Source organism: Thunnus maccoyii, chromosome 1 (assembly GCF_910596095.1).
Source record: "Thunnus maccoyii chromosome 1, fThuMac1.1, whole genome shotgun sequence".
Lineage (NCBI taxonomy): Eukaryota > Metazoa > Chordata > Actinopteri > Scombriformes > Scombridae > Thunnus > Thunnus maccoyii.
Genome location: NC_056533.1, coordinates 7,081,162 through 7,093,980, shown reverse-complemented (window position 1 = coordinate 7,093,980; position 12,819 = coordinate 7,081,162). Strand labels below are relative to the sequence as shown.

Below are 12,819 nucleotides of genomic sequence, written 5' to 3'. Positions count from 1 at the left end.
AACAGCTCTGTTTTTAAAGCTGTTAACTGTTGGCTAATTCAACCGCCAACTTAATTCAAAACTTGAGTCAAGTGATGTGACGCTATAAGCATCACAGCCTGTGACAGGTCAAGAATTACATCAATCACAAGACAGCAGGCAAGGAGTTCAAATGAGTGGGTACAGCCCAGTCTGGCCCGCCCCCAACGCTGCAGGTGGCGCAGAAGACAGAGCCGACACACAAAGCAGATTTGGAAAGAATTGATGTAGGATTGATGTGGTGCAGAGGTCAGAGGATTAAAACACTTAATTGAATTATTACTATTTTAATTTTATTTAAATATATTTATTATCCAACACCCGCAATCCGACCCGCATGTTCTTTGTTTTACCCAGAACCGAACAGGGAGATAAAATAAAGACAAAATACCACCCACAAATCACTTTTTTTGTGGGTCACCCTATGCAGGACTCTCAGCCAGGCTAACTGTTTCCCCCTGTCTCTGGTCTTTATGCTAAGCTAAGCTAAAGGCTGCTGGCTCCAGTTTCATATTGAACAGACAAATATCAGATCGATCTTTTCATCTAACTCTCTGCAAACAGAATAAGCACATTTCCCAAAATGTAAAACTATTCCTTTAATTTGTCCATCTTCAGACTGTTATGTTGGCTTATATTTTCTGCTCTGCTTGTCTTCCGCAGCTTACACCTTCTTCTACAAGGGCTCCAAGTACTGGAAGTTTGACAACCACCGCATGAAGAGCGAACCAGGCTACCCCAAGTCCATCCTGCGAGACTTCATGGGCTGCAGCGTGGACCTGGACCCCGACAGAGACACCGACACCGACTCAGGACGCAAACAACCAGACGTGAACCGCCCGCCGTTCAACCCTGACGCCGGAGGTGACGGCGACAAGGGCAAAGATGGAACAGATCGTGGCAGGACTGACAAAGACGGAGGCAAAGGCACCGACAACGACATAGACGAAGACTACCGCGAGGGTCGTGAGGAAGACACCAACGAGGTGGACGTGGTGCTGAAGGTGGACGACAGCGAGGAGCGGACCATGAACATCCTGATGGTGACCATCCCACTCGTCCTGGTGCTGTGCATCCTGGGACTGATCTACGCCATCATCAACACGCTGCAGAGCAAAGGGGCGCCGCGGCTGCTGGTGCATTGCAAGCGCTCGCTGCAGGACTGGGTCTGACCCTTGACATTAGAGGACACTGAACTTTGAACTTAAAATGGACCTTAGACGCCCCCGTCCTCCTCTAATCCAACCCTCCTTCCAGTGATCATCTGTCTCAAGTCTCTGTGCTCAGTGGCTCCTGCAACTCATAGTACACGTGGTAGTAGATCCATGCAAATACTGTACTGATACACATACACACACACACAAACTAGAAGCAAGCATAATTTATGTCTTTTACACAGACACACACACACACACACACACACATACACAACAAACACACCACCACCCTAACCTCCTCCTGTCTCCCATGGTGCTCTACAATGCGTTGACTGTAGACTATTTATATGAGAGAAGTTTGCACATTGTTTTTTTTTTTTTTCTTGTTTTTGTTTTGGTTCATTTTGTGTGACTTTTTACTGTTATTATTATTATTTCTAAACCAGGAAGGCCGTTCTATTCTCTGCACCACCCTCCCCGTTCCCCTAATCTCAGTAGGGGCTTTTTCCTCACTGATAACTTGACATCTGCTTATGCTATCACAGTTGCCACAAATGCAAGACATGAACAGAGCTTGAAAAGAGAGAACTATCAGTCAACAGACCACCAAGCTTTCACAGCCCTCTCTTTCCTCCATCTCTTCCCTTTTCTCTGCAGTACAGTATGTTTTGGGGTGGGAGAGAGAAACGGGGTTTGGTCACAACAGACATTTCACTGGAGTTTACTTTTAAGAGGTATCATGAAGCCAAGTCTGAGACCAGATATTACCCTCCGTTTGAGGCCCTCTGAGCAAGTTTTGGTTGAAAGTCTGGAGGTTGGATTAGAGGTTAGTTTGTTGTTTGGTTTTAAAGGGTGATATATTACAACTTGGATCTTATTTTTGCAGTTATGCACATTTGTACTCAAGTTAATTTCTGAAATCTGGGAAAGCTGCGACATCTCTACGAAGAAGTCAGGCGGGTTGAGCGTTCAAACGATTAGACCAGTTTTTAACAAACTTCCAGGTTATTCAGACTTATTTGAGAGAAAACAAAACAAAGAGAAATGGTTAATTTATTCCCCCAGTAGTGGTTTATACTGGCTTACTTGTTTGTTTACAACCAGTTCTAATTCTTAACCTTGTCAGACCTCTTGTAGCAACATTTCCATGTTCTCAGTTCTGATAGAAATGATGGCTAAAACTCAAATCAGACCCAAGTTGTAATAAATCATAATTATCCTTTAAATTCAGACTAACTTCTTTATTTTCTTTCTTTATCTTGTGCTCGCACAGTTGGACAATAGTCGTACCTTGTCTTTCCCTTATTTGGAAACCATTTAAAGAGCTCTTAGGCTGATAGGGTAAACAGACTTTAAAAGGGACCTCTTCCCTTAACTTTCGTTTATGTGGCTAATTCTCTGAGTGCCTCTATCTGTCAGCAATAAGACCTTTTCCTTTGTGCTACAGAGGAAACAGACTAATGGTTAATTTACAAAGTCAGCTCACTGTGAAATAACACAGAAAACAGAGCATTCATTGCATCCATGTGTTTGACGTGAAACAAGCTCAGAACAGGATGTAACACAGCAAGTGCAACACAGCAGTCGCATGGCGCAGCTAATGTACCATGTCGTTTCTAATGCACTTTTTATTGCTGGTGTTTTTTAAAAGGACAAGTCAAGAAACCTCATTCATGACCTGCGGTCTTTCTGTTGTAAAGCTGGGAGCTCCAGGGTGGGCAGTAGATAGATCGCGGCTCATGTGAACACGGACTAATCCTCTTCATTAAAAAACAGCAGGTGTGTGCAAATGCTGTTAACCCCCTTGACCCTTAAACTAAACCTTGAACTCCCAGAACCAAAACATTCTCCACTTCCTTTTCATGTTGCAAGAACAGAAAGGTGTTTGCACAGAAAAACGTCCATCTTAACAACTCATTTAGTTTGCCAGTGTTAAAGGACCATACCAGTGTTTTTTAACTACAAATCATTGACAACTATGAGTTGAGTTTTACATTTTTGCAGTGGTGGAAGAAGTAATCCGATCCATTACTTAAGTAAAAATCCTACTTAAAAAACTCACTTAAGTAAAAGTACATAAGTATAAGCAGCGGAATGTACTTAAAGTATTAAAGTAAAAGTTCTCATTTCATCCCTCTGACTGATATATTATTATATATGACATCATTAGATTATTAATACTGAAGCACCAGTTTGTAAGCAGCATGTTACTGTTGTAGCTGCTGGAGGTGGAGCTAGTTTGAACTACTTTATATACAGCTAGCTAGTTTAGTCCAGTCCTTCCCAACCTAGGGGTAGGGCCCCTCCAAAGGGTCACCAGATAAATCTGAGGGGTCGTTAGATGATTAATGATAATCAAAGTTGTCAAATAAATATAGTGGAGTAGAAATTACAGTATTTCCCTCTGAAATGTAGTGGAGTTTAAGTATAAAGTAGCATCAAATGGAAATACTCAAGTAAAGTACAAGAACCTCAAAATGATACTTAAGTACAGTACTTGAATAAATGTACATAGTTACTTTCCACCACTGCATTTTTGTATATATATTTCCTAAAGTACCGGACAGCCATTGCTTTCCATTCATTCACATGCAGTATGAGAATCAACTAGCAGACTCTTGAAACACAAAGATAATGTAACTTTGACATAGCTTACTTGATTTTTGATCCATATGGAAATGCATGGAAACCAATGGCTGCCTTTGAAAACAGCATTCAGAATTCTAAAACATAACAGCAAGGTTTGCAGAACGGTTGGCTAAAGTGTCAAGTATACTTGAATTCTAGTAAAGAGGCCAAAACATATAAAACCACTAGTGTGGTCCTGTACAAGACAATACAGTTTGATTTGACTTTGTAAATAGATTTTCAGGAATATCATGGGTCAGGTAACATTACTCTTGTGGAAGGAACAGTCCTATTATAGTCACAAAGGTGTAGCAGCAATGAAAAAAAAATGAAATGACCTCATACAATCATCCATTTTCTTTAAGAGAAATAAGATTTGGAGAGTGTAGGAGTGGATGACTTCAAAAAAGAATGGGAGGAAGGCTTATCTGAGATAGCATTAAGAAGTAAGCTGCCACTCTGACCAGAGGGGGCTCAGCTCGCCCAGATCAGGTTACACAGATGTGGACGGGGAGGGTGAGGAGAGACCAAATTTCCTGCAGCTGAAACAAGGAAAGTGGGGAGGAAGGAGGGAGAGAGGACAGAGAGAGGCTGACCTCTTCTCCCTGAGCTTGCAAAGTTTAGATCTCAGGAATAAGGAGGGGTGGGAAGAGAGAGAGAGCGAGAGAGAGAGGGTTTTGATGGCTCTCATTCTATCCCTCTGGCAACAGCCCATGTGACCCAAATTCTCCTGCTAACTCAACAACAGCGCCGGCCAGAGAGGAAACTTTAGCTTACAGTAGGTGACAGGCCTTTTTTAGGAATGTTTGCTGTAAGTGCTTTGCTTGCAGCTGCGTATGTGCCCCGTTACATGTTTTAAAGCCTGTTTATTCACTCCAATCCTGCCTCACACGCAGGGGCAGTTTTATCTATCTTTCTTTGTGCCAGTCAGACTACAGCTTCTATGTTGACGGACTGAGCAGATACATGACACCGCCTCTCTGTAAAGCCCTCCAGTTAGGTGAAGACAGGCTGAAGTGGGTCAGGGGTTGCGACACCTTAGCAGACGGAGGTAAAGCCAACAGGACACTTGTAGTGAAAGGAAGAAAAGGAAGAGCATAATCAGCCATCACCAGAAGTCTGGGGATTGATCTGCGGCCAGTCGATAGCGGTTGCCAGGAAACGGTGTCCTGTGTCCATCGCTCACCTCCTCATCATCAGGGTTGAGGGGGTTGGCGGACACAGCTAATCAGCGTTAAAAGCACCCCCTCCCACCCTCTACCCTCCCACATGGTCTATCTATTCCGCCCTGCTCTTCCATTGGTCCTTCCGGCACATCAATGAACAAGAGTGCTTAGACAGCCCAGCGTCTGGACCGGCTCAGAAAATGCCGACTCATTGCGCTAGACACAAATCTGTGTACAACGTTCTTCTTTATCAAGCCTCCCTTTCTCCTCTGTAACCTCCACACACAGCACCCACTTAAAGTTAACCACTTCAAAGCGAAAGTAACCACTTCAAAGTTTAAAAAAAAAAAAAAATTGGATTGCACCTGAGTTTGCTTGACTTGAAATTTCAGTGATTCAGCAGTTTGAGAGATTCTCTGTAAGGTGACACACGGACAAGGATTTGATTTACTACAGTTCATTGTCTCAGGACACCCGGTAAAAATATGGATAGTTCATGAAAAAAAAAATGTGTCAAGGCTGATTGATGCCCGTTTGTTTGTGCGAGCAGGCACGAGTAGGCGTGCCCGAGGTGTTCAGCTAATCAGCTCTACTCTCCATAAGTGAGGTCTGTTTTCTCTGTGCTGACTGTAAATCTCCCACACTCTCTCTGTCCCCACCCCTCACAGCCCAGGCCTCTAAGCCCGAGGGGATCATAATAACAACAATGGCCTTCTCTCTCTCTCTCTCTCGCTCTCTCTCTCTCTCTGTCTCTCTGTCTCTCTCTTTCTTTCTCCTCCCCCTGTTTCTCTCACCCTAATACACACACATAAACACATTATTGTCCTCCCCAACCTCACCCCCCCCCCCCCCCCCCCCCCCCCCCCCCCCCCCCCCCCCAGAGGAAACGAGTCCAGGCCAAGGTCCAACCTCACGCAGCAAAGCCTGTTTTTAGATCCACCTCCTCGTGACAGTTCTTTTTCAGGTCCTGAAGCCTTGTTCAGCAATGTTGTTACACTGTGGAAAGACCTGCTTTAAAGCACTGTAGCTGTCAGGTTTTGATTACAGCAAAGGTTGTTGATGCCACAAAGGCCGCGACTTTAAATCTCGTCTGTTTTGACGTGAGGCGCCCCGATGCAAAGTTTAGCTAAGGTTAGGACATCGCTGAGCTTGTCTGAGCTTTCATCTCTCTCAGGATGTGTTTCTGTAAACACTGCATGTTAAGCATTCCTCGTCAGCCCCACTGTTTTCTTTTTTGTCAGTTATACTAACGAACAGTCTCCACAGTCATTCACAAGCCATGTTCGTCTTCTAGCTGTCCACTCTAGCTGTACTTCTTGTGTTTCAGATCCATGCTGTCACTGTGTATCCCCGCACTGCCTGATAACCACTAGCTTCAAAAAGTCATTGCATCAGCCCTGTGCAAAGTCTGAACTCTTCCAGGAAAAGCAGATCAATAAATAACGGACAGAAAAGATCAAAGAGAAAAAAAAATCTGTCTGTCCAACGTGACCTACAGCAAGACTGTGTTCTCCTTCAGTTTCGGGTCAACTTTGTGGCTCACGATGGCCTGAACTCAGAGGATTGCGGGTTGTCCGGATGCTTCTCGCTCTTCCCAGAGCGCATCTCACCTCGCTCGTCGAGCCTACTCATTCTGAAACCACTCATTTTAAAGCACCACTCAGCTAGCTCATCTGTTCGCCGCGGGGATGAAACAGAGAAGATGGCTGACAAATGACTCTGAGCGTCTGTGCTGAGCTGTGGCTCGTTGTGCCGCAGCTTCTCCAAGACTTCAGACAGACTTTGAGACTGTTGAGCAGCCCACTTATGAAAACTCTTTTCATCCACTAACTGTAGCTACAGTAGGGAGTAGATTTCTTTTTGGGCTCAGTCAATTTTGCACTGAGCATCAATAGTGGAACTTTGCATCTCACACTAGGCTCACTTGATTTTCTCTCTTCATTACTACTTAAGTAATGGTTTAGTGACTTTTGGAAAAACCTCGCTGTCATCCTGAACTGGGATGAAATTGGGGGGAAAAAAAGAAAAGAAAGCAACGATCAATCAAACCTGATGAGGTTACTGTTTGTCTTTGATAATTTGTGTCTTATTTTGATTTTATTTTGTGCATTTGTTTCTCTCTGTCAAGAATGATTTTTTTTTTTGTTAATAACATTCCAATTAGTTTTTTTTGATTGGTTGTTAGTGGGGTTTTTTCTGTAGAAAATGTAAGATTTTATACATTTGTGTTGTGTGTTCACCTCTAGTTGAGTGTGTTAACAAGCCATGCTGGACATGTACACATTAAAAATTGCTCTGAAAAATATTGAAAGTTGTGTTTTTTAAGCTTGACTGATGCAGTACAATGTTCTCTCAACTTTTTGAATTGAATGGAGAACTAGACACGGACATACTACACACCCTCCACTCTCTTCCTGCGGTGAGGTCACTGTCCATAGGGCCTTGCTTCCTGTCTCACACGGGACCAGCAGCAGAATGGCCTTATGGGCCATTGGAGGTTTGGCCGACTGCCATGAAGTCACATGAGCAGGGAGGAAACTAGCAGGCAGCGTGTGGAGCCAGTAAGAAATGAACCGGGCAATGGTGTCATCACACTGAGAGGAAATTCATTGTTCACAGCACCAGAAGGCTTTTTTTTGTGATGTATTTTATCCAAACACCAAAATTACAGAAGAGACTGACAGCAGACTTTAATTAGATGTTTTTGTGACTTAGAGCAAGTTACTCTAAGACAGAAAATGAAGTGACACCTACTCACATCCCGTTGCAGGCGTAATTGCCCAAAATTGACACCAAATGATAGTTATTTTGTCTTCCGCGTGATCAATTAATGGAGGAACCTAGCTGAGGGCTGCAAGCTTACACAAAGAAAAAGGTTTTTATCACAAGGATGAGAAAAAGAACACAAGACGTTTGAGACATTTCTTAAGGATTGACGGTGTGTTGGTCTGTCTCTCTTATGGGTCCAGAGTGAAATATCTCACTAACCATTAGATAGATTGTTGAAAATTGGTAGAGGATAAGTTCTAATGCCTTCAATAATCCTCAGACTTTCCAGCTGGTCACATGTTCCATTTGTCCAAAACTAATTAATAATTTAGAAATAGCAAAAAAAAAAAACTTTTCTGTCTCAGAAATACAAAAACCTCATTCAAAATTACAGATATTCCATTGTTTGCATGATGGATTAGTGCTTTGAAATGAGATTAGTATCATCGGAAATAAAATAGAAATCTAAAATAAAATCTTTGCAAATCATGGGCAAGTCATTAATGTAAATCAAAAATAGAACCATGATTAGAACCTTGGGATAATCCACAAAGTAATTTTAATCTATCTGAAATACAACCATTTATGGATGCAAATTGTTCTATATTGTTTAAATAAATGGCTGTTTGAGTGCAACATCCTGTAATCCATATTTGTTAATCTTAGAAATAAGAATATTGTGGTTAACTATCAAATGCTTTGGATGAATCTAAAAAGATGCTGAGTGCAGATAGTTTTCCATCCAAGGCAGTAGAGATCTTGTGAACAAGCTGTGACAGTGCCAATTCTGTTGTGTATATTTTTCGGAAACCATACTGATGTTTGTACAGGATGTTGTTATCAGGATGTTGTGCTTTGAGAGTCTTACAGAAGATTCTCCAGTACTTTTGAAAAACAAGGTAGTATAGAGATTGGACGTTGATTTGTAAAAGTATCATGGTCACCTGATTTGTAAAGGGATATAACTTGAACAACTTTAAGATCATGTAGCACAACACCTGTTTGTAAGGAGAAAATATTGGTGAGAGGATCAATGACTGAACTAACAATTTCTTTTATCAAGTTACTTCTGATTCCATCATGTCTCTCAGCAGAATCCTTTAGCTTCATAATAACACTATGTATTTCTTTAGCAGTGGATGGCTCAAAATTGCAAAGTGAGGAAAATTTACCTGTAATTAAATCAGTTGGAGTCTCACCAGAATCATTAAAATTCTTGGCTAAGGAAAATCCTACATTTATAAAAATGTATTAAAACCATCAGCTATCTCTCTGCAGTTAAGAGGGATTCCATCACTCCCCAACATCTCAGATGGCTAGACTACAGGAGCTTTTTTTCTCTTTAGTATTTGATTGATGAGGTTCCATGATGACTTAATATTTTAAGAGGCTTGGGGGAATTTTTCTGAAAAATATTTCTTTTTGGCTTTTCTTAATAATTCTTTATAATAGAAGATCTTTTTAATTCTTCAGTAACCCAAGATTTCCTATTTGTTTTTCTCTTATGAAGATGATCAGAAATATCAGTCAGCAATAATCCTGCACTAATAGTGTAATCTAAATAATTAATTAATATGTTGTCAGTAAGTGTAGCAGATGAGCCTGTTATTCTAGTAGGTGTATGAATCAAGGTATAAAAATAAGTTGAAGGACGTACATTGAGGAAATCAACAGTAGATGACAGTTCATCTTTGAGCAGGTTAATATTGAAATCACAAGGTAACACACACATTTTCCCTTCCTTACATCATTTCCAGGGTAAAGTAGAGGGCGTCCATGAAAGCTGATGTCAGAATCAGGTGGTCTATAAATATATCCAATTATAATACTTTTTTCCATCAAATAGTGAACAACAGGAACTGTGATGAACAATGACTCCACATCAGTCTTACCTACATTAAGACTAAGCTTCTGATAAAACAATCACTGAAAAGGTATGCTTTATACTGAGTCAGGTGATCATAGTTTTTAGGAAGACTACAGATATTCAAGTGAAAAGTCGAAAAAGCACGTACTTGATTTTTCTCAGATTGGTTTTGGGTTAAATGATTAAACTGATCCTCATGAAAGTATTGGCATGATAATTTAGATTTTTTAAAATGATCAAGATTATTGTCAGGATCAAAGTATTCATTTTAAATGCCAATATTGTCATCATTTATGTCAAAAGGGTTGAAAACTAAAACAGGACTCAGAGTCATCAGTTATATTGATATTAGTGCTGGAGGATTCAGTGGAGAATTAAAAAAACATCCATCAGTATGTATTGCGTTAGACCCTAGCTCAGTTAGCTAGTTACCTTAGTTGTACGCAGCTATGTTTGCTTATGTTGGGCGCAAACAACAAAGGCAAACATTTTTTCTCCACCAGTGGTAATGATTGAACTGAAACCTTTATTCATCCATCCAACAACTTTGGTGTTTAAAAAGTGTTATCGATCCTTTAGTGTTGCTACGGAATTTTAGCCATGTATATCTGACAAATACACATTTGTACTGTAACTACTACTACTAGTTTAATCAGTAACCAACATCTAGATTTAGAGCCTGTGTTTTGTTGGTCCTTGAACTATTAACTTGCTCATGAAAACAAGCAGAGTCAGGCCTGTTGTAACTCTGGAGGAGGATGTACGCTTTTAAGGAGAAAGTACCAAAACAATCTGTTCAATACTCATGGGTTTGACAAGTTTGTACTCTGACTGTGGGAAGTTAAATCCACCGAATGACCTACTTTAAGATGCACTGTGAGATATTACAAGATGCACTTTAAAAGTAGGACATACCTCCGTGCACTTTGTCAACAAACAACATTAGTGGTGCACATTGTGTGTGCACATAGGGTTTGAGTATGTTGGCCTGCTTTGCACTGTATTTGCATGCTTTTAATGCTTTCCTGCTGTGTGTGTGTGTGTGTGTGTGTGTGTGTGTGTGTGTGTGTGTGTGTCAGAGTCTGGTCAGGATCATTGCTTGTAAATCTATCTGCTGCAGTTATCACCAGGTATACCTGTGGAGTGCCTTAATTACTTGCAGTCATGTCTTTCCTTCGGGTAGAAAATTAACTCACTTTTAGCCTGATGACACACACATGTGCACACACACACACATATACACACACACAGCAAGGATGATAATCACTAGCAGCTACAGCTAATGAACACTCAGCCCCAAATGTCCGAATGTAGTGGAGTTGAACCATCTATAAAAGAAAACCTTTACAGTAATACACCTGTTGAGCATCATTAGGGCTGTGTACAAATTGAAGTTTGATTTAACTGTACGATTAGAGGTTTTTTCATGTAGATTTAAAATTACCTTTGTAATTTTGTTTTGTTTTTTTTCCAAATAAACAGTCCTTAAGGTAACTGTTGACAGCAAGGTTTGTGGTTTATCCAGAGTAACAGGGACATTGTTTCTGCTGAGACACATTGCTGTCACTTTGCGATGGAGTTGGTGGAGACCAAAAATAGAGCTAAAAGAGAGTAGATATTGGATTTATATTGATTAATGATAATGTTTCTCTACAACAGTTTGCTATCAAGTTCACTGCATCGACTTAAAAGCTGATGATATATATTGTTTAAAAAAATAATTTAATGCAGGTTTACGTCTTAATATCATAACATTTATGAAGAAATAATGTTGCGTAACAGCAAAAAGTCAAAATTGATCCAACAAGTTCTGTAAAACAATTTGGAGATATGTGAGAAATTCAGTTCAGTTCAAAATACTCCCTCAAGGGGCAATTTGAGGCATCTGACAATGTTAGAAAGAGTTTAAATACACAAGGATTAGTCTGTAGCTGGTCAACAATATCCAACACCACAAAGGCTCATATTATGTGAGTGTCAAAAGTGCAAGTGCATGTATCAGTCTATTCACAAGTTACACTGACCATTTCTTATACTGTGGCTGTTCACAAGTTGAATGACTTCTGGAATAAAACCAAACTTCCCTCTGTTTGTTTGTATACAGGTCATCTAAAACATACAAAGTTGAAGTAGTTGTAGAGGACATGTGTGGCCTCTTTGATAGTCTTATTTACTTCCTCAAGGACTTGTGCAGGATTTAGCAGTACTAGGGATCTCTGTGTTTTGCCAATAATTTTAAAGCTGAGTTTATCAAAATCTTGCAATAGGTTCTTGTCTTTTTGACAAAGTGATGTAAACCAACAGATAAATGAAAATGTTAAAATATTTTCAATAAAAGAGGAACAAAACATCAATATTCTATGATCTACTCCAAAGGAGTTTAGCAGTACAGATGCTGATGAGCCTTTTTCACAATATCATCTGTATTTGTCACTAAGTCTCAATCTGTCAACAAACACAGTTCCCAAAATTTGTAGGTCTGGATGATTTCAACAAGACAGGAGTAAATTGAATTTTGAATTTGGATTTCTTTATTTGAACAGGGACAATGTACAAAGAATATTAACCTTATACAAAACAAGGGAGGATGTAATGTACCAGGTTTTAGCAAACTGCTATTTTCCACCCATCGTCCCTGGTGCTGTAAATCCAAAGGACTACAATGTTCTTTTCTTTAGGTGTGACATACTGTATTTAGATTACATGATTGGATTAGATGAAACTTTAATGAGTGCTGGAAGAACATCTGAGGCAGCAGATAATGGGATGCAGCAAAGAAAAATAAGAATAAAGCATGATGAGCATCCATTCGTTCAAGAAACCATTTAAGCATCATCAGGGATGAAAGTAGCTTGCAGGATGCATTTGAAGGAAAAAAAAAACATAGTTTGCATGATGTACTTTACATCATTACACATGATGTACTAAATGACAGCCTTTGATTGTACAGACACAAAGAAAGAGAATAGAAAGAAAAATGTGGTTTGAACCTGATGATTGTTATTGCAATGAAAATTGCAAAATGTGTAGAATTACATGCAAATAATTCCTTGCTATAAAAACACGGTTTAACATTTTTCTTCCCTCTTCTTGCTGTCACATCCCCCTTCCCTCCTTCACTTTTATTGTTTCCCAGTGAGGTAATGTTGAGGTAACATCTGGCGCTGTAATAGAGCTGGCTCCAGTGTGTTTTTGGTGCTAGCTTTGGCACATG

At 40.2% G+C, this 12,819-nt stretch overlaps 1 protein-coding gene and 1 long non-coding RNA gene across 2 annotated transcripts in view; both read left to right on the top strand.

Moving 5' to 3' along the window:
- The window catches only part of mmp15b (matrix metallopeptidase 15b), a 29,822-nt gene extending 26,595 nt beyond the window's left edge, over positions 1-3,227 (top strand). Inside the window, exon 10 of the mRNA XM_042411807.1 lies at positions 682-3,227. Within this exon, the coding sequence (XP_042267741.1) occupies positions 682-1,190 (509 nt within the window). The 3' untranslated portion in view covers positions 1,191-3,227. The remainder of the gene's footprint in view (positions 1-681) is intronic.
- A 2,613-nt stretch (positions 3,228-5,840) lies between these two features.
- Positions 5,841-7,280, top strand: LOC121899234. Its single transcript, XR_006096657.1, has 2 exons — positions 5,841-6,100; positions 6,297-7,280. It is a non-coding gene; the product is annotated as an uncharacterized LOC121899234 (long non-coding RNA).
- Positions 7,281-12,819: the final 5,539 nt, after the last annotated feature.